Source organism: Atta cephalotes (genome assembly GCF_000143395.1).
Source record: "Atta cephalotes unplaced genomic scaffold scaffold00041, whole genome shotgun sequence".
Lineage (NCBI taxonomy): Eukaryota > Metazoa > Arthropoda > Insecta > Hymenoptera > Formicidae > Atta > Atta cephalotes.
In genome coordinates this window covers 2,047,419-2,069,460 of record NW_012130105.1, presented here as the reverse complement: position 1 = coordinate 2,069,460, position 22,042 = coordinate 2,047,419, and the positions used below count along the sequence as shown (strand labels likewise).

The window sequence follows — 22,042 nt, the reverse complement described above, 5'->3', positions numbered from 1 at the left end:
CGCATCCTGGAAAACACGAAAGACTGGACGTATATATTCGTTAAGTCAAAGCCCTAGGAGAAGTCCCTCAAATTGGGGGGATTTCTTCGTTCCAACCTGCCTGCTTGCCTGGACTGCCTGCCTGTTTGCCTTACGAGAGATGTGCTGGATCTTGACCTTTGAGCACGTCTCTTCTTTTTTTCTCGGGACATATTCTTCAACGCTACTAAATCATACGAAGTCATCCTATATGTGGACGTCACGACTTTTACAGCCAGTTCAGTAAAACAGGATGATTGGTGGATACTTCACATCAATTATATTAGTAATATAATGTTAAAGCAATTATATTAATAATTATTGTTAATAATTACATTTATCTCTTAGAAAGTTGCTGTAAAACTTATTAGGACCTGTTTTATATATTTTATTTTTGCATTTTCTTTGCTTAAACATTTTTACTCAAAAACAATTGATTCGAAGTTAGTTCAAAATACATTAATTTTTTATGGTCCTTTTTTACTCATTTATTTTATATATTATATTATTAGCTTATATTAGGTGTAGTAAAAAGAAATTATTTTTCCATTCAATTTCATGCAAAAATAATTCTTTTTATTTCTTTTTACTACACCTAATATTATAGTATACAATAAAGATAAAATACAATAAAATAATACTATATTATAATATTATCTTATTATACAATAACATAACGATATATTACGTTATAATATATTGTATAAGTAATAAATGAAAGATTACAAAGGTTGTATATATTTGAGATAAACTATTATTGTTTCGTACATATACACACTTATTCTCTTGTGCTTGCAATAATTTTTAAAATTATTCTCGTCTGTCGATCATAGCAATCTCCAATTTTTCGAGCTAAAAATTTACTAAAGGTCATTTATTATCTGCAGTATGTTTTGACCTGTAGATTACAAATGGCTCCGATTATAAGGCATACCAATATGAAGCAAATATGAGGAAAAATGTAATATGATGCTCAATTGTTATTGCACAACCGCGAATTACAATTGACAATATAATAATAATAAAGGGATGCACTGCGAAAAAAATCAATTACATAAATTAATAGGTCGTCGTCGATTAAAAAGAGAGAAAGAGCAGGAGGGGGGGGGGGGGTAAAAAGAAAAATTTTGACTTCTTATATTTTCAAAATTCCAATCAAAATTATTATAAATTAATGTAATAATGTGGACACTAAGTTTCTTTGTTACAGTTTGCGAACTACTTGGAATTTCTGTGTTCTTGTTTCAAACCAGGAAATGTTTAACGCTCAATATTATATCGATTTATTCTTTGTTAACTCTTCATTATTTTCGTGAGATATCTCTCAACCTTATAAGTTTGCTAAATGTATGACTATTGTTTATATATATTATTACATTTAGCGCAAATTGTTTTAACAATTTAAAAACAAATTTCTATTTGTTTTTATTTAAAGGATGTGTAGAATATTGTGAAAATTGAACAATGAAAATTGAAATACAATGTTGGGATTTCAGAAACATCTCACGCGAATTATAGTAGTAGGTTTTATAAACTATGATTTTCTCTTCAATATATTATAGAAATCGGAATCTGTCCGGACATCTCAAATTCTCTCTCAATTGTAACGAAATTGTATTTTTTTCTTATCACATTTATCTCTGTTATCGATGCGATTATGTAAAAAAGCTTTTTGGAGTCTGTTGAAAGCACTATGTAAAAGATATATATCTGTTATCTCGTGCGCACGTCACTTGAGCAGAAGAGTGTAAGCAAACGAAGATAGCCTACATACGATACGGTTCGGTAACATACAAGCAATTCAGAATTGCATCAATGAGAGAAGAAGCCAGCGGTGAAAGTGCCGCTGTTCTCCAAGGCGTGCTTATCGGTTCTTATCAAAGCGCCGCTTGCGCAGTGATGTAAAATAAATAAAAAATTAGACAACAGAGTATGGAGTGTATAATATTAAATGTAGGTATCTTCTATATTTAATATTATACAATTAATTACACCTTTTTATATTTAATATTTAACAATTAATTACAAGTATGTTTAACTGCATTGACATATAGTGTTGAAGTATTCAAGATTTCTTTAATTTTTCATCTTCACGGGTCTAAAAAGAGAAAGGTAAATATATGGACACTCTTTCTATTATCTCTCTTTCTATTATTGTTCTATTGCTCGAATTTTATTTCAAGAGAAAGAACAGTGCATTCTATCCATCTATCTCTTTCTAGGTCTGTCGAAATTGTTAAGATACTCCATTCAGTACTATATATCGATGTTAAACTATTCAAAAATTCACGCGCGTTCTCACTTCTGTTACCGATTTCTACATTTCCTCTTGCACATTACCTTGTATAGTCATCGGCGCTCCGCATATTCCATCGTGCGGTTTGAAGCAACCGCATATGGCAACGAAAGTTTTTGCGTAATTGCGAAATACATCCCGCCGAGTCATTCTGACCGGTGCGTTATTCGAATCGTCAAGGTGAGGTCAGACTTATTAAGAAAAAAAAGAGGGAAAGAAGGGGGAAAAAATGAAAATGGGAAGATTGACCGAGTATCTTACGTCTCCGTCGCATCTCCGTGTAACTTTGCCATCCTAAAGCCCTCCAAAGTTCTCCGGTCCTGTTCGACGCAGGACGAATTTCCTAGGGCTACTTAACCTGCGGCAACACGTATTTCCCATGCATTTTAAGGATTTCGGACTATAGAGGCGGTGTTTTGTCGAAGTATGAGCACGTAGTTGCCGTGAAAGGATCATAGAGTGGACTTAGCTACGGAATCCCGTGTAAAACTTGGCCGGAATAACAAAGTTCCGCATCTCAGGGTGCATCTCCCTCCCACCTTGCATCCCTTCCGCGGTCAGATTCTTAATTTTTTCCGAACAGCTCTATTATGACGTCCAATCTCAATTTTATTCTCGTTAGCGCTTCATGACTGTGCAACGAACGCGTCCAATGTAGAAATTTACAGAATCATGAAATACATAATAAAATAAGAAATACATATAAGAAATATACTGCAAAACATTTTCAACACATTTAGATATCTAATTGTAAAGTCTGTGCTGCGATTTTGTATTGTGAAGGAAAAGAATTAAAAAACGAATTTTAACTATTAACTATTGGATTGTATAAATAAGAAATAAATTTAATATTTAATCTTCCAGAGCTGACGTGAGTCTTGAATTAAAAATAAAAAAGATAATAATTTTGAGATTTTTACATCTCAGAAAGTCCACTATACATCTTTAAATTAAACATTTATTTTTAATAGTGTACTATGCAGTAATTGTTTGAATAATAAAAATTCTGATGAATAAAAATAATTCTTTTGCTATGAAGTAATGTTATGATAAAAAATATATTACTATATTTAAATTTTAGTATTTAGTTCTTAATTCATGTATTGTTATGGCAATTATCATTTTATACAAAAAATCAAACAATTCAATGTTTTTTTGTCTGTTCGGATTATTCTTATTAAAATGTACTTGTTTTTTACTGTACTTTTTTTTATACGAGTCATTTTGATTTCTTAAAGTTAATTAGTATTTAATTTACTTTTAATCCACAGATATTAAATCTTACAAACTCAGTGTCAGTAATTGTGTTACTAGTTTGATGTCAGCTACGGAATAATATTTTATCACATTTTTTGCCTTTTTTTATCACACTTGACGGGTGACTTTATTCGTTTTATGTTTCACTGATTCTTACTGAATTTGTTCGAATATTTGGGGAGAGAAGAATATTTTGTTCTTTTTCATTAATATTTTTAAATTACAAAATCTATGTTCTCTCATGTTAGTCGATAACGATAAACGCGCGAAACATCGTCGTTTAAAGGATAGTTTCGATGCAAAATTATCTGTAATAAAACTTCGTTGCGAACAATGTATGGGCTGTTTTCTGGCAGGATGTGCCGCGCATCATGGTCGTTATCGCGATCTAAAATGGTCCCTCGCAGTATGTTTTATCTGCGTCCCGCTAAGCCCGGACTTCCGCAATTTCGAAACAACAAGCACATCGAGTGTTGTCGCGTTCTTAACTCATGTTCGTGGTTGTTAACTCAAGTACATTCGCGAATATAAGAAAAAAGTTAATTAATACGAAACTGGAATAATGATATCTATTGCGTTACATGTTTCTTTTGATATTTTTGATATGAAGAGAAGGCATTAGAATGTTTCGCAAGCGGATGCGGTTGCAACGAACGTTTGAGTTATTTCGAATTAATAAACGCGAATTAATAAACGCACCGCCGTGTCATTAGCCTCGTTAAAACCGAGTTCAAAGTTACATAACACATACGCCGTGTATTCGCACTCCCTTTTCGACGACGTGTGCATGCGCGAGCAAATACAACTTGCATGTGTAGGCGCGCGCGATCGTCAGATGTTGCACGCGAATTTTTAAATGACGTCCGACGAGGCGTGTAAATGCGTCACCATAATAATACGTCTCAGGTCTGCGATTTAAGCTTCATTACCAGTGCACGAGTCTCCCATCTCGCGCCCATGGAAAAAGACACGAAATGCTTTCGTTCACGTGTTACAGTGCACTTTGTGCGTGCGTACATCTATCGCAGTATCGGAAACGAAACATATCTTTATTTGTCGTTCGTTCGTTGAAAAGAAATCGCTGATGCACTTCGAAACTAAATGAATTTTTTATACGAAACAGAAAAGAATCGCAGATTAAAAAATAAATTAAAGTAGGTATTGCTGAAAATTAATTGTAATCTTCATTGAGAGAAAGGATTTTGTTAATTTAACAAGCCACTAGTACTTTTAACAAGTGACCTTTAAATATGACAAATTTGCTTTGTTGTGATTACTGTTAATCTACTATACCAATCAATTATTAATATCAAAAGCAAACTATATAGAATCTATCTTTTGGATAGACTTTAGACTCATTTATTAGGTTCATTTTACATACACTGAAAAAAAATATAGTCAATTTTAATAAATATTTAGTTGAATACTGCCAACTAAATATTTATTAAATATAAAGATATATTTATTTGATACAAGAAATGTTAATTTAATTTAACAATCATTTTTTTTATTGAACAAATATTTATTTGCTGTAAGTAAATGTTTAGTTAGCAGTATTGAACCAAATAGTTATTAAAATTAACTACATTTTCTTCTCAATGTAGATGATCATGGATCTTAAGTCATAGAGCAAATTGATGACAAATATAGAGAGAATATTTGACTAGAATCAGTCAATTTCTTACGATTTGAGACCCTACAACTTCTATATATGTATATGCAAGTTATTGCTTATTTACAAACTATACTATTGATTATATGTTACATTGGCGAATGAGAAATAATTAATGCAATAGTAATTAATAAAATCGATCGTTTTTTTAACAAATATTACATTTATTTCCCTTGATCTGTTCCTATAACAAAATCATTTCTCTCAGTGTTGAGGAAATTTTAACAAAATCGACTTTTCATTAATATTATTGATTAAACCGTCACTCATGAATGAGTACGCAAATAGAATGAGAGAATTTATTCAAAACGTGAATAAATAAAAACATTCGTTAATCGATCGTCGGCGCCTTTCCATTCCTACATAAGAAACGCCCGTAAGGCCTCACCACTCGGTATACCTATACGGTGTATTATTCATACTTATGCTGTAACGGCAGCGCGCTTGCATAACCAGACGGGTTGTACGTACCCCAAGATCGTCAGGTATTCGCCCATAACGATACGTTATTCCGGTTGGCTCCTGCGGCTTATATCTACCATAAGGTACGCCGGTTCTCCATTTTCATCCCGAACGAACTACGTCATTGACCCGCGTACTCGAATCCTGGGCAGTTTGCCGGTCGCGCGGTTCTTACGGAATCACGACGCGCTGCTACCGGCAGAATGGCCCGACGATCCTGAATTTATATCGTGTGTTTAGGTGAGAATTGGTTCTTTATGAGGAACACGTGAGGATACTTGGTGATATACACGCTCAATGGCCTTTCACACGTACGTGCCGTTGCCGCTCGCGCGCGCGTATACGGCCACATGTGGTTATCTAGGTGGCAGATACTCGGGCACCCGATGAGATAGTGACTTATGCATTTGTCATAAGTGACAAAAAAATTGCAATGAATACGGAAGAAAGTTTATGAAACCGTTTGACATATAACTGAAGAGACAGTTTGAGTTTTACATTTCATAAAAGATTTATAAGCTTGTGCGAAATTCCTCTAAAGACGATGGATTAATTAGAGGGGGAGATTGTTATATCATATATATATATATATATATATAAAATATCGATAGAAAAACAATTGTCAAATTTTATAATTTACAATAACGATAACGATTTATGAATTTGTCATAAGCAAAAAATTGTAACGAATGCGGAGGATATCTATAAAACCGCTTGAAAAATTCAAGCGTACCACAAAAACTTCGAGTTTCGTGAAAAGGTTGGGTTTATAAACTTATGTAAATTTTCTATAGGAATTGTGGATTAATTAAAAGGATTACATTTATATATTATAATTATTATTGTTTATATATTATAAATATTATCAATAGAAAAACAATTGTTATTTTTTTATAAAGTTTTATAATTTATAATGTCGATCTGCTTTTTCAGGATGACGACTTGATTTTCGATCCGGAGGGCAAACAAACTGCGGCTCAAGCACCATTGATTGAAACGCATCAGGACGATTCTTTTTTTCACAGGATAAAAAGAGGAGTTTGGGATTTAATTACATCGCTATCTACGACCACGACTACGACAACTACACCACCGCCGTCAGGTATCAATTCCTTTAAATGAGTACAATTAGCAAAAACTGCATTGTTATATTATAGTAAATTTTTATTGTTAGGATTACGAAATTAAAAACACTTGCATTCTTTTTAAGCTGTGTCATTATTCAATTTTCGAATTATCAAATTTTATACCCGATAGATCAAGAAGAAGAAAATGAGATTCAAAATGAAGATATTGACAAATCTGTCATCTTAAACGTTGGAGATGAAGAAAATCATACTCTTGATCAGCCTGAAGTGCCAAATGCCAAAACGGGTATCGGTGTCATCCAAAGATTGGTTCTCGAGAAAAACGAAGACAATGATGAAGCAGATGAGGTATGGAATATCGCTTCAAAAATAGTTACCTTTTGAATTTTTACTTGTCACATTTAATTAACCCTTACCATACTAGCTACAATTTCGTGCCTCCATACAAACGGGAGCACTACAAACCGTCCGTTTTTTTTACCTATTCAGAATGATTCAAAAAAATCTTTAAAAATTTACTAATATAGTTTCAACTTTTTAGAATAAATATTGGCACTTTATTTTGGAAAATAATAAAATATAATATAATTTATAATTACCAAAAGATTCAAAGGAACTTCCACAAAAATAATCATTCACTAGACCCCCTCTTGTAAAGGTTAGATTGCACGAATATTTTTCATTTGAATAGTGTTTAAAAACAAAATAATTAAAATGATTAATCTATAGAAGGATAGGTACAAAGTTAATGAACAATTTAAACATTTGTGCTTTTTAACGTTTTTTTTTTTCAGTTATGACATTCAATCTATTACATGGAAATTTATTACGTCTTTACAGCATGAAAATGAAATTAATAACCCTGCAGAAAATCAGAGAATACCACTAACGTATGGAAATACCGATGATGAAGATTTGGCTGGTTCAGGAGAGATCGAAGGCAGTGCAGGCGAAGTGGATTACTCTCCCAACTCAGGAAACACACATCGCAACACTGATGGCAAAGCACGTAAGTTTCTAATTTTTTTATTCGTGATTTTATTAATTTAAAAAATTAAAGAATATGAAATAAATCAGTTTTTTTTTNTTTTTTTTTTTTTTTTTTGAGAGACGAATCTATTAAAGCTTTATTAATTTTAATTATAGAATAGCATACTAATAGTATATAATAATTTCTTAAACAATATATATATATATAATAATAATAAATAAGAAAAATAATAAAAATTATTATAACAATTTGTCTGCTGTGCATAAATTTTATTGATCAAAATTGCAAAGATTTTAAAAAATATTTTGATATCTATTTTTATAACATCGATAGCAGAAGAGACAGCTTTATATTAAGAACTTTATTCTATATGAACCGTTCATTCGTCATCGATTAACTTCACATTTTGAATGTTTTATCATCAAAATACTTGATTGATTTCTATTAAGCGCTTTGACGATAAAATTTTAAAATATTCAAAAAGGAGTTGATCGATTTGACCAATGTACGATATATATCAAATCGATATATATCGTACAATCATATATCAAAAATATTTTAATCCAAAAATTATGTAGTTAATATTAATTTTATTATTATATAATGTTTATATCAATTGTTTAATATTGAAGTCTATTATTTGTTTAAATTTTGAACGTAAAATACACTATATTTTCGTAATAAGAATTTTTTTTAGTGATAAGAAATTAGGATATATTATTATTTGAATATAGATATTTTTATTTTTCCGATAACCAGAATATCTTTTTTTAAAACATGCAAAAAATCTTATCGGTATCTTTAAAAATAACATTAAACTTTTTTATCTTTTTTTTATCACTAACTTTTTCAAACGTAATATTAATAACGTCAGAGAGTATTAGTTTTATAAAGTAGATAAAACGGGGATGAAGGATAATACATCAAGAGGCTGAAATAGAAGTGATATTTGAAATAAAATTTCTCTTTATAAAATAAATATATATAAAAAGAAGTATAAAAAATTATTTATTGATATATTTCTATGAAATTACTTATTACTAATGAATGTTTCTCTTTTAGGTTTCTATCGAATAACATTGACAGTTAGCGAGCCGTACAGACGAGAATACGCTGACAGAAACAGTCTTGAATACCGAGAATTGAGTAGCAATCTTACACACGCCGTCGAAAATTTGTACAATCGTCACATTCCAGGATACAATCATTTCGCCAGCGTCGTCAAGATATCGTAAGTATAATTGCAATCTAGTCCAAGATTGTCTTAGATTCCTAAAGTCGTGTCTCCATTGAGTTGTTTAATAATTAAAATTTCTCTTTTAGGCCAACGACCGACGCTTTTACGTCACAAGTTACTCTAGACATTGGTTCGACATTCACGGACGAGCTCGAAGTGCGTGCTATCTTAGAGCAACAGCTGCAATATCATTCCTTGGGCAGTATCCAAGTAGGTCCGGAGGGATTCACGTTCAGGATATTTCAAGGTATTTCCATCTTAGGCGGCTATCGCCTAACGACATGGAAATGATCGATTTCACGTTGGAGCTTTCGAAACTAAACTTCGTAATTCGTTCAGTTTTCCATGATGCCACTAGCTTGCGGAAAGTCGAATATAGGACGAAGATCCGGTGAATATCGAACAATCGACTGTTCTATGAATGGGATTGATAGCTGCGATCGGAAAAAAATTATATGCAATAACCGAAAAAACAATAGTCCATATTCACGCCTCGCTTTTATCAATAAATGCGCGCATTTATTTCTTAGATTCTATAGTATATATATATATATATATATATGATGTAAATTATATACTAAATTATATACTAAATGTATATTTATTGATAAAAGTGAGATGTAAATACCAACATTGAAATCGATCATTTTGGTAAAACGCACGATTTCGGCGTGTTTAGATTATTGTTAGATTATTGTTAGAATATTGATACGCGTAGAAATGCACGAGGAATGCAATTTTTGTTTCAACTGCAAGCTTCACTCGGAATTTTCACGATCTCCAATTACATAGTCTATATTTTTTATTCTTTAAGATTCTTTAAGATTCTTATTAAGTTCATTATTATCACTTTAATTTATAAATGTATTTATTTTATACAATTCCAGTTTCCTCCTTAATTAATTTTTCGTTCTCATTAGTTGTTTTTCTTTTTTTCAAACTTCCTCTCCCTTTCAAATGAATACTGACTGGTGCCACGATTCGCTTATTCTGCCTACTTTCGACGCAATGAATGCACACGAACACAACACGCGACATCCGACACAGCCGGAGAGAAAGACACGCAGCCGGAATGCGATCAGATGACAGAATTAAGATGCAGAAGTGGCGAATGCGTACCTTTAGAATCCCGCTGTGACGGTGTATCACAATGCAACGATAGTTCCGATGAGGACAACTGCCCAACAGATTCATTGAATAAGACACGCGACGGTAAGTATGCGGCACTCCGCACTACGTGATCTTCTCCCTGCAAAAGATAAAAAACTGTACATAATGCTAGATCATTGTTGATAGCGCTTATCTGTAAAACTCATTATTTTTACCCTTTTCTTCTGATTAACGAAAATTACAATGTGGCCTATGTGCAAATATACAAATGTACGTTGTAATATAAGTATAAGCATGAGTTTCGTCGTAAATATCAGCATGATCTATTTATTATTATATTAATTTTCTAATTGCATTAATTTACAATTAATACGAATTACCGCGTTTACATATATATGTCTCTTAAAACTATCTTTGAATATCTCTCAGATTTTTCATGGAGATTCAACTCGCCAGTGTGGCGAGCTCTACTATAGATTTTCTGTCTATCATATTTTCTACTTTTATCTTCATTATCGTTCGTTTTAAATTAACTCTTTCCTAGCGTTTTCAATCTTGCCTAAATAACACAGTTCACATTATAAATTTATTTTTTAGTATTTTATGTGGCTACAGTAAAATAACTTATATAAAACAAATATTTAGGAGAATATAATTTTTTAAAAATTTATTTGAACAAGAATATTACACAAAAATGATATAGAAAGAATGATTTTACTGAAGTATCATATTTAATTATGTAGGATGCTCAAATTGGTTGCTGGACCGTCAAAACTTTTTGTAACATTGTTTTTTTTTTTCATCATGCTTGAGTTTTCTATATAATTATTTTGGTCTAACAAAGTTATATTTTCAGATCTGTATCTACCTAAATTTTTAATTCAGCAAAATCGTACTTTCCCTGTATAATATTCTTGAAAACTAGATTTTTTTCTATTTACATATTTTTTTATATTCAATCCTAGGAACATACAAAAATCAATAAAAAAAATCAGTTGATTTTATTTTGATTTTTAACGTCAATGAACAGTCAAATGTTGTAACCAAAAATTATTATTTTGACTTTTCATGACATCAATTTTGATTTTTTTTTGACTTGGTATGTTTTTTGGGAAGTAATACTACAAGCAAAACGAAAGCACTGATTGAAAAATCACTGTGTCATCTTTTTATCTAATTCATATTCTTCGCTAACAAGCGTGTAAAAATCGCATGTTGCAACCGTCAACACTGAAACTACGTTGATAAACGAAACAACAGATTTTGAATACACCACCGTGACATCACAACATCCCTCGCTACATTTCTCGACGGAGACGACTCACACGGTAAATCCGGAAGCATCGGATATCGACGACAAGCAGATCGAAGAGACCACACTGAGGTCGTCTTCGAACAAGTGCCGCGCCGATGACACGGTACGCTGTCACGACGGCAGTCGTTACATCTGTTCGGTACAGCAGTGCGATGGCGTTCCGGACTGCGATGATGGTGGTGACGAGATCGATTGCCCGCATCCAGGTACAGATTGAGTCGGTTGACCTTCGTCAAGGATCGGGCGCTAAAAGTCGGCGATCTAGAAGAACCGCCTCTCATTATTATAACGGAAACGACTTAATTAAAAATCGAAGAACGGTATAGTTTTGAAATTATTACAATAAAAGAATTAAAAAAAAATAGGAATTATAGGAATTATATTCTTCTTCAATAGGAATTATATTCGCGGAAACTTAAAATAACAAAAGCGGTTCTTCTAGTTAAAAAATGTGTACTTTGTATTCTTAATGTATGTATGTGTATACATAAATATGTATATATAAGCTTCTTTTTGTAATGTGATATCCTTTTATACACAATCAATTTTTATACACAATTATTGGGTATATATAAGTATAATATTACTGTGTGTGTATGGCTATTCCTTACTTCAAAAGTGAATAATTCAAAGAATTAATTAATTAATTAATTAATTAATTATTTTCCAGAAATAGGGAAAAATTATTTTTCAACTTGACAGAAAATTGTTGACTGATTAAATAATATCGCAACAAAAAGAATATATTCTTAACATGATCAAATTCATTTTTCAAAGTCATTTTTATTATTTTTGTTTTACAACTTTTTAAATATCACTCTTCTTGAGTTTTTTTAATCATTTTGACAATTTTTTTATAGATTTAAATTATTTTCTTGTGGTTGATAATAAGATAATATTTTTTATTTGACTCATTCATGATAATAACTCAGAAATCATGTTTTTTAATTGGATTACTTTTGAAACAAGGAAGTAATGTTATATATGAGCTCTGCTTATAAAGTTTCAATTACATGTTTTATTCTTGTTTTATAAAATTGTATGTATATTATTAGAATTAGTAAGCTTTTGTATCGATGCATGTGCTAACGAGAATGAAATTCTCATATGTTTTTTAACGCTTTTTATATTAAAAGATAAATTCTTGTATTTTTATCAATATTATATACGACTGCATTTTTCGAATTTAAAAGCATATTGTGAAAAAATTGTAATGAAAGTATCTACTACACGTAATAACGATTTACGTTTTTTACAGGCTGTAGTGCTGGCGAGTTCGCGTGCGACGTAAACAGATGTATATTGGAATCTCAACGATGCAACTTTGTGGAGGATTGCCAAGATGGTAGCGACGAACATGACTGCAATTATCCAGGTAAGTATCTCGATTTTTATTGTAATGTATGATATTTAATTTTTCAGTGTCCTAGTGTGGCATACTCGTTTCTTTTAATTTACTCTGTTATGATTTTTTTATTAATAAAGATACATACATTTGTTAATATGTTTATTTTTAAGCGATATTTTTATATAATACCCATGTGATATTGTATAAAAATATTGCATAAAAATAGATATAAAACGGTAGAATAGTATCGAAGGATTAAAAATGAATCGCAGAAACTCTTCTATTCAAGTAAAATGTATTCTTTGGTCTCATAAAATGGACGTAAAAAATAGAATTATATATACATATTTATGTCCATCTAATTTTATACATACATATGAATATAATCAGATGAATAAAAATGGAACAGCCGCGGTTTTAATGTTAACTTGTTCTATGAAATTAACAATCCAACTCTCATAGAAGCATCTATCGCATTTATTATAAATAATATTACAAACATTTATTTTTACTTTAACTCATTCTCATAAAATATTAATTAAACTTTGAAAAATATATATTAATAAAATATGACAATAAAAATCAAATCAATTATCCACTTTGATTTTACGAAATCTCGGTTTTACCGACCGCCTGATAACGAACGGTGCATATTATTCTTAAACAAACCAGCATCTTACCTACGACCGTTAGTTTATCAATCTGGACGAAGAGTTGAGCGTACATAGACCAGTTACCTGTTCTACCGACTTAAGGGATCGATAGAGCCGTCATCCTTTGATACTCTTTTCCACCCCGTTAGAACTTCACTTATCAAGATCGACGGTTTATCGGCGACGCGTATCTGTCCCGACGCCGCGACATTAATTCAAATCAGTCTGCTCCTCGTCCAACCAGTAGGCGTTGGTACAAATTTCCGGCGACGTGTCTCCTCCACGAACGAACAAAGCGAATCCCTAAGCAGCAAACGGAAGCTATGGTTTTTCCAGTAGAAAAATAAGGTCAGACGGGGGAGACCGGCGCACACCGGTACATACCTACTGAATATTCAAAGCTCGAGGGCTTTTTCTCCTATCCCGCGTCGTCGTCTCGCGCGTCCCCCTGGCCTTTTTTCCCCATAGTTTCCTCCGCCTTCGAGTGGAGGACGATCGTGGTCAACAACGTGGAAGCGCCGGATACCGGCCGGTGTTGTAAAGCCCACCCGATTGCGGCTACACGTACGGCGCTTTGTTGCGCGAAAGCCAGCTTAATTAGACAGCTACGCGCGTTCGGCCGGGGTAAATTAGCTCAGTGGTATCGGCTTGTGAATTATATTCTCGCGCCTTCCTCTCGGAAAGCACGAAGAAATATCGAGTAATCGCGGTTCACGTTACTTGACTAATTACGTTGTAACTTATGTTATAACTTACAACATACCATGTTACTATATTTGTTACTTTTTTTTTTTTTTTTTTTTGTAAAATAGAATAGAAAAACATTTTTTATTATAAAGCGAATAGATATTTGACAAACGTGTGAAAATGATATATCATACACAAAATATTCCAATATATGTAATCATGATTTCTCATAACAATATTCGCGTAATAACGAAAAATTCGGGGCACTGGGCTAATTATTTCCGCGATTCATACAATGCGTATAACGAGTTGGGATATATTTACGACAAAATGTAGCGTTTTATATTGAAATTTGTATTTTTTTGTCATTATTGCGATTTCACATTTATCCTCTATTGAAAATGAACAATTTACAATCACGACTTGAAACGTTGTTCTTGATGAAGCTAGTCACAAGACAAAACTTTGCCTCTGTCGAAGTTGGTTACTCGATTGAGGATCTTGATCTTGATTAATTACAAACATTGCGCATCCTGATTGTAATTCTGGTTTTTATATCATAATAATAAGGACATGATCGCGCGAAGAATTATCAGCCATATTCTTTTAATAGTGCACGTACTCTTTTTTGAGGTTGTGAATTTTTTGATCAGTAATTTTATATTTATAATTATACATTAAGAAGAATTATCAACAAAAATTATGTTTTAGAAATTATTGTTTTAGAAATACTGTTTATTAAATTATACCTACATTTAATGCAGATAAAAATTGTACCCCTCTTTTCTGCCTTCGAATTATCTTTTTTAAAAAATGTATATATGTACTCTTTTCTTGCATAGTAAAAAACGTTTTGTGTTGGAAACTGTTCACTCCAGTTCTCGTTAAAATTTTATGTAGAATTTTTAACATATTTACGTGTTAATTTAACATATGTTGGAAACATGTGTTGGAAACTGTTCATTCGAGTTCTCGTTAAAATTTTATGTAGAATTTATGTAGAATTTTTAACGTATTCGCGTGTTAATTTAGCATAATGCCATTATATGTTATTATGGTATTTTGTGTTAAATTAATATTTCTTAATATCAAAATAATATAATTTATAAGTAAACAAATGACATAAAAATATGTTGTAAAATACAAATTTTAAGATAAATGAAATATATGTTAATTTAATAATAGGTATATCGTAAATGTTAATTTTAAAAATATGCTTCCACAGTTTCCTCACAATGTGAGGATTATGTCAGTATTACATTTTTTGTGTTAATTTTTTTTTACATATAATATTTGTTACTTTCCAACATATTCTTGTGTCAAATTAACAGAAAAATTTAAATGGATCATGAACACATTTAACACAAATTTTCCAACTGTGTGTAATTCAGATATGATAACCCTAATTGGTTTAATTGCGAGTAATCTCAGAATCATTAAAACCCGTTCTACGCATCCAGTGTAGAGCTGTTACTTCACTGTTGTTACTTCCGTCCTCGTAACTCGCCCGCCGGACGAGGAGTAAAAAAAGGAACAGGAACAAATTGAGGAACGGCTTCCCGCTATTCCGTTAATCGTTCACCGGCGGCGAACTGGGGCAGCGCGCGTTCGCGGTGCGATGGCTCGCGATCGAAGGATATAATCCTGCAAGGGCCGATCGTAAATCAAGTAACCCGTGCACACGCTCTCCGTACATCCGCGCTCTCATCATTTAAACGTCTCATGGTTAGCGGATATCTTCCCGAGTCTTCCGGCAGGCCTTTTTTATCCTTTCGAGACGGGATTGCGCTCGCGGGTAGGACGAGGGACTGGCACGGGGTACGGTGGATGAAGGGGAACATCGTCGAAGCACCGCTTCACATAAATATCCGCAGACACGCAGGTTGCCCAGCAAGAAGAGCACTTTTACTTGCTCCCGGTAATCGCGATGTGCATGCTTAATCAATATTCAAGTATTCAGTCGTGAGGCAAAAGAGGAGACTACCGGTAGCTCTCTTTCTCCCCCTCCCCACCCCTCGTTGATTTTACCCTTCGCTATCCTGCTCTCTCCACCTCATTGCGTTCTCTCTCTTCTCTCTCGAATAGGAATGCGCATAACTAGTTTCGTGTCTTCGGGTACCCTCCCTCATGACAACGATATGCCCTCTCGGACAATTATAAGTACTACCGAGTCGAGGGGAGGAGGGAGGGGGGGGGGAGGTAAAGGAATGAAGCAACGATGGGCACAAGGGATAGGCGGGAGTAACTTGCACGCTAGGCACCGCCACGACAAACGTCAGCCCCCGTCGTTTTCAAACATTATTCAGGTGCGTCCTAAGCACGTGTATATAGACTGGTTGACTTAAATATCCGCAACGGTACGTCCTTGAGCGGTAAAGAATGTTGGGGAAACAGTGGGTGCGGAAGAATAGGGATGAAATTTCAGCGTAAGCTTTTTACTAACGAATGACAACCACCTTTAATCCATGCACGATACGAAATATACTTTTATTTTTCTTTTAAACGTTCAAATTATTTATCTTTTTTAGTTTAAAGCATTTCTGCAGAAAGAATTACAAATAAGATATGTATTTTATATTTGTTTTATATCTAAAACGTCTGTGTATCTCTCTGGACAATGTTTATCTATTATTTTCCTTTTCTAGAATAAAGTTTTAAAGAAAAGTATATCCTACCTATTTACTCAAAGATTAATGAATAGCAATGATAGGCATATTAAAGTGCGCTCCAGAATTTAAATAAAGTCTACTCTAAATTCTTTTTGAAATGAAATCTCAGTCTAAAAAGTGAAAATTGAGCCAGTCTTGAAAAAGAGTGTTTCAGTTTTCAATCTTAAAGAGTGAGATTTTATTCTTCAGAGTGAGATTCTCTCACTCTAAAGAGTTTTAGAGAGTATTGATTGCATTTACTACTTGATATTAATATTATTTTTGTATACTAAAACACTTGTAGTTTATAGTATCTCGGAGTATACGTACAGTATAAAACTTCAAAAAAAAAACGATCCAATAATAGATTTCAAAATATGAAATATTTTTGTATTACGAAATTAATCTAAACTACAGTGTGCGCCGGTTAGACTTACAGGTGGTATCGTCCACGTATTTCTTGGCGAAGACATTCACGATTGCTTTTACAACGTAGCGTAATGCATTCGTTGTCGGAAATATAACGGAGGTAGTTTTAGAGGCTTCTTCGTACCTTATGATGGAGATTCCCTGCTTTTCTATGTGGCCAAGTCACGTCAAACGAGATCAAATATTGTTATTTGAAAATTATACATGTTAATAGTCAAACGTTTCTGCCATAAATACTGAGAGAATTTTAGTAGAACTTATAATCGATCGTATCAATGATAGCTATAAGTTTAGTTAAGAAACCAAATTAAATAAATTCTCTTTCCCCATATACATTATACGTTCGATATATAACATACGCTAAAATTCGAAATCAAATTATGATGTAGAAATAGAGTGAATTATCAAATCAAATTTAGACAATCCATTATTCCATATTATTATTCGCAGGTTAAATATAAAGCGAAATGACTAAAACGGAGCAAGGATTTTGATTAGACTTGGCCAGCGCAGTAATAGACCATGATAATAGTACATAATGATAGACTACACCTTTGACGTTTGATGCTTGTTCGATTACAAGCCGACTGGTGTGTCGTACGACCATTAGGGTTTACGCGAGCTCTCTCTTTTGTATGTCATTACATCTTAACGCCTTCTCATTGCCACTATCGTAAACACACAAGTGCACCCGCGAACATCCGGTCTGCGAAAATTTATCGTTCCCCGTGTATCCGAAAAACATCCGTAAAAAGAAATTCACTCGGCTAATGCGCGTCGACCGTATCTGGGTATATTTCCCGCTATCACTTTACTTCACTTTCACACACGTTCTCGTTGAATTATATAGCTAATAACGAGAAAGTTAAACACTTTGACATTTTAAAAAACGTCTTGTAAACTTCTTCCTATAATTTTACCTTAATGGTATAAATTATATTTTTACTAATTTTTTTAGTATTGTATAATGGGATGACTTTAGCCCAAATTTTAAAAAAATGTCATACAGCACGTGTGTTCAAATAAGGTATCTTCAAATATCTTTAAAATATCTTAAAGACAATTTAGATATGTTCTGAGTTTGATATGCATGCTGTTTGAATATTTTAAAAATTTGAGTCAAAGTTGTCCGATTTTAATATGTAATATAATTATTAATTTTCAATTTTGAACCAAAATGACTCTATTTTATATGTAGTTATTAATTAATTTATATTATATTGGGCATATACCTAAATCGCGTTTTTATTCTCAGCAATTGACTGTGACGATACTTTAGATATTATATATTTTTTTGAAAAGTGAGCGACTTGACGAAAAGTACAATTACTTTCTGTTTCCTTGATTAATATAACTCTAAAAGATACTAAAGCTTTTACTATAATTAATATTTTATATTAAATAGAATAAATGTGAGTGAAAGGTGTATATTAATAAATTATATTAACGTGCGTCAACGTTGATCAATCCAGTTATTTAGGTTAAATAAAGATATCCATTATCAGATTATTAAACATTACTACGGTATTCCAAGGAATTATTTCCATACATGAAGAAAATTTAGATTATCAAGGAAATAATAATTAACAATATTTTATGAAAGTCACAATTAACTGTACTATATAATATGAAATGTGTTAAATTTAAAATCAAATTATATTAAAATTTTTTATTGAATACGCAACTTAAACATCGAGTGAAAATTAACTAGCGGGATGAAATTGTTACCTTAACACATACTATATACACGAGCTGCTTTTTTTTTACAGCACGACAGTTATGGGACGAACAATAGATTCCTGGGCCGCAAAAACGTTATCCTCATATGTAGTCGGCCGAACATTTACATCGTTGCATTTTTCACGAACGAAGTGCAATTGCGCATTTTACACATAGGCAAAAACTACAACGCCAAAGCCGGTTTCGATCGTTCCGCACAATCAACATTAGAAATGTATTCCTCGATTCTCTAATTAAAAACGGTTTCCAAACACCTTTAAAACAATTTAAACATTTCAGAAAAACATTAAATCAACTCCTTCATTTAAAGAAAAGATGAAGAAAATTTTTAATTCTTTTTTAACATTTTTTTCTTTGCAGGGTTGGGAAATAATGCATTACTTTATTGTAACGTCATTACTATTTTCGTTACTTTCTTTCTAACGGTAATGTCATTATATTTTTACATGAACGGTAACGAATTCAGCTGTTACTTTTATCGTTATTTTAATCTCTTTTATTATCTTTGTATGTAAGTATTCAATAGATCGCGTTATTTTTATATATATAAAACTAAAAATAAATTTTATATTAAAAATTTTAATATTGAAAAATGTTTCGTACTTTATGTCTTAGATTGCATTCTTATATTCACTGTCAATACTGTAACATCTGTAATGTATATATGTAACATGAAATATAAATTTTTTAATATTAGTTGTAATATTCGAATGCTTTTAATAACAATATTAATATTTAAAAATAATGTTTAATAAATTTTTTAAATAAAATTTGATTTGTAAATTAAAATCTAATTTTGTAAAGATAAGCATATATTAAAAAATAAAAATATTAATTTGTAAAATATTTTGAATTTATTAGATTAAGTTTTATTTAATTTATTAGATTAAAATTTAATATAAAGAAAAGCTAAAAAAGCCTAAGCCTACTATCTTAAAATTTTAAGTTTTAATATTGATTTTCACAATTAATATTGATCAGTAATGTAATTTCTAAATCTAATATCTTACTTTAAGCTTATAAAAAAGTAATGAAAAAGTAACTTTCTAAGTAACGGTAATGCGTTACTTTTTAAAAATTAGTAGTGCAACGAATTATTTTTTTTATAAAACTAACAATAACAATAACATATGAAGTAACGTTCTCAACCCTGCATTTTTTCCCTTAGCTATAAAAAAGACATCAGTCACAATGACATGATGGAGTTTAACGCGCGTTGTATAAGCAACACGCATAATATGCGCGCGAATGCATGTTTGATCCTATCAATAGCGTATCAACGTTGGAGTTTCGTGTTAGGTAGACAACACATAAAAGTTGTCCTTGTTGCATGCCGTTGCATTGGTCATGCATGATCCACGCTGTCGCGCGATCGCATCTTCGCGGTGCGAAGTCACATTACGTCGATACAGGGTTACTCGTCCATTCGTTTACATTTTCGAGGGACAAGACAGCGCGGACGGTTTTCACGGAGAAAAACGAGCTTACATACATGCTATGGACAACGAGTTTCTAATTGACCACTCGCATGCGCCCGAGTGGCTGTAAAGCTGCAAAATGTTATATCTTATCAATTTATTTCCGCGCGCTCTTTATTTACTTCCACCTTCAACGTTAGCGCCGGTATGTGCTCCTAATTTATCTGCGGAATGCGTTTAATAACACCGGCATTCATTCTCAACAAAGAGAACTCTGTTTTCAAACTTACGCAAATGCAACTAAATTGTTGCATTTCGCTGATCAGGACCAACTGAGCCATGAAAAAATAATGCCGTCCTATTAACCCCACCTCTTTCCACTTGTCCAACACTTGTGCAACTTTATAATGAAAAATGTTTAATTTATCTTCAATTAAAATATTCATGAGTCGCGATGTAATATCGATGTGTTTTGAAATGCAGCGTCTCGTCTATAGGCAATATAAAAAATTGATTTTTATTCTACATCACCTTTATAGGTATAGGTATGACATACATGGATATATTATATAAGCAAGACATTACATGCTCTATATGTAACATTTTCATGTGCATTTAAATGTGCATTTAAATGTCGATTCAGGCAACAAGTAGAACCGATATAAAACTGATAAAAATATGTTGATTAGAATATCTTTTAGCATGATCAAGTGTTTCACGTTAATACAGGAAAATAAGCACTCTCTAACAATTTAATGCTTTAACAAATTAATGCGTTATACGTTCTCGCGATATTTTGTTACTTCGATACTGCTATTTCTGTACATGTTCACATGATGTTGGCGATGATATGGAATACAGACAACGAATGAATTTAGCATGCCTACTTTAGATCGGATGACGCCTACGCCGAGACGTATTCCATTTGTAAGGGATAAATGACATAACATGTGTTGAGTGACTTGGCTGAATAGAAGATGAGCGATTGCACGAAGTTGTCCTTGTTTCCAAGTTTAGTTATTTCCACATGCATATCAATGACTTGAGGATGGCGGCAGAGCTCTTTATGCGTTTACAATAATGCCTTCTCAATTTGTGTCTTAGCCCGGGCGGTGGGTTAATTCACCAGCTAAGCTTACGCCAGTAATCTTACAATAACTAACTCTGATAGTACAATGTATCCTTGTAAATTAATTATTAGTTTTAATTATTAGTGTATAATATGACAATGTGAAGAAAATAATTTTCGTCAAATGAATATGTAGTTGATATCAAAGATCTAGTATGAAAAGAAGGAAGATGAAAAAGAGAAGAAATAAAGATAAGAATGGAGATAAGAGAAGAGCAAAGAAAGGAAAGATATGAACAACAAAGTGAAGATAAGAAGAGAAAAAAAGGAAAAAAAGAAAAAAGAGAGACGAGAAGCAACAGAAAAAAAAGTTTCGTTCATATCGGGTAAGAATATGTATTTCGAGGATTACATAATTTTTCGTTAAGATAATGTCCACGTACATTAATTTTCGCTAATACTCCGTTCTTATTTCTTAAATAAATAATAATGTCAGTAAGTAGCCGATAAGAATATTTTTTAACAAAAAAAATTGTTATTGTATATATAAAAGAACGAATAGAGAGAGAGAGAGAGAGAGAGAGAGAGAGAGAGAGAGAGAGAG

At 32.2% G+C, this 22,042-nt stretch overlaps 1 protein-coding gene across 1 annotated transcript in view; it reads left to right on the top strand.

Moving 5' to 3' along the window:
* Window positions 1-22,042, top strand: part of LOC105622232 (basement membrane-specific heparan sulfate proteoglycan core protein) — a 187,690-nt gene that overhangs the window by 58,122 nt on the left and 107,526 nt on the right. Inside the window, exons 2-9 of the mRNA XM_012203655.1 lie at window positions 6,639-6,807; window positions 6,969-7,141; window positions 7,634-7,802; window positions 8,847-9,015; window positions 9,108-9,268; window positions 10,069-10,233; window positions 11,392-11,652; window positions 12,705-12,821. Coding sequence (XP_012059045.1) covers window positions 6,639-6,807; window positions 6,969-7,141; window positions 7,634-7,802; window positions 8,847-9,015; window positions 9,108-9,268; window positions 10,069-10,233; window positions 11,392-11,652; window positions 12,705-12,821 — 1,384 coding nt within the window. The remainder of the gene's footprint in view (window positions 1-6,638; window positions 6,808-6,968; window positions 7,142-7,633; window positions 7,803-8,846; window positions 9,016-9,107; window positions 9,269-10,068; window positions 10,234-11,391; window positions 11,653-12,704; window positions 12,822-22,042) is intronic.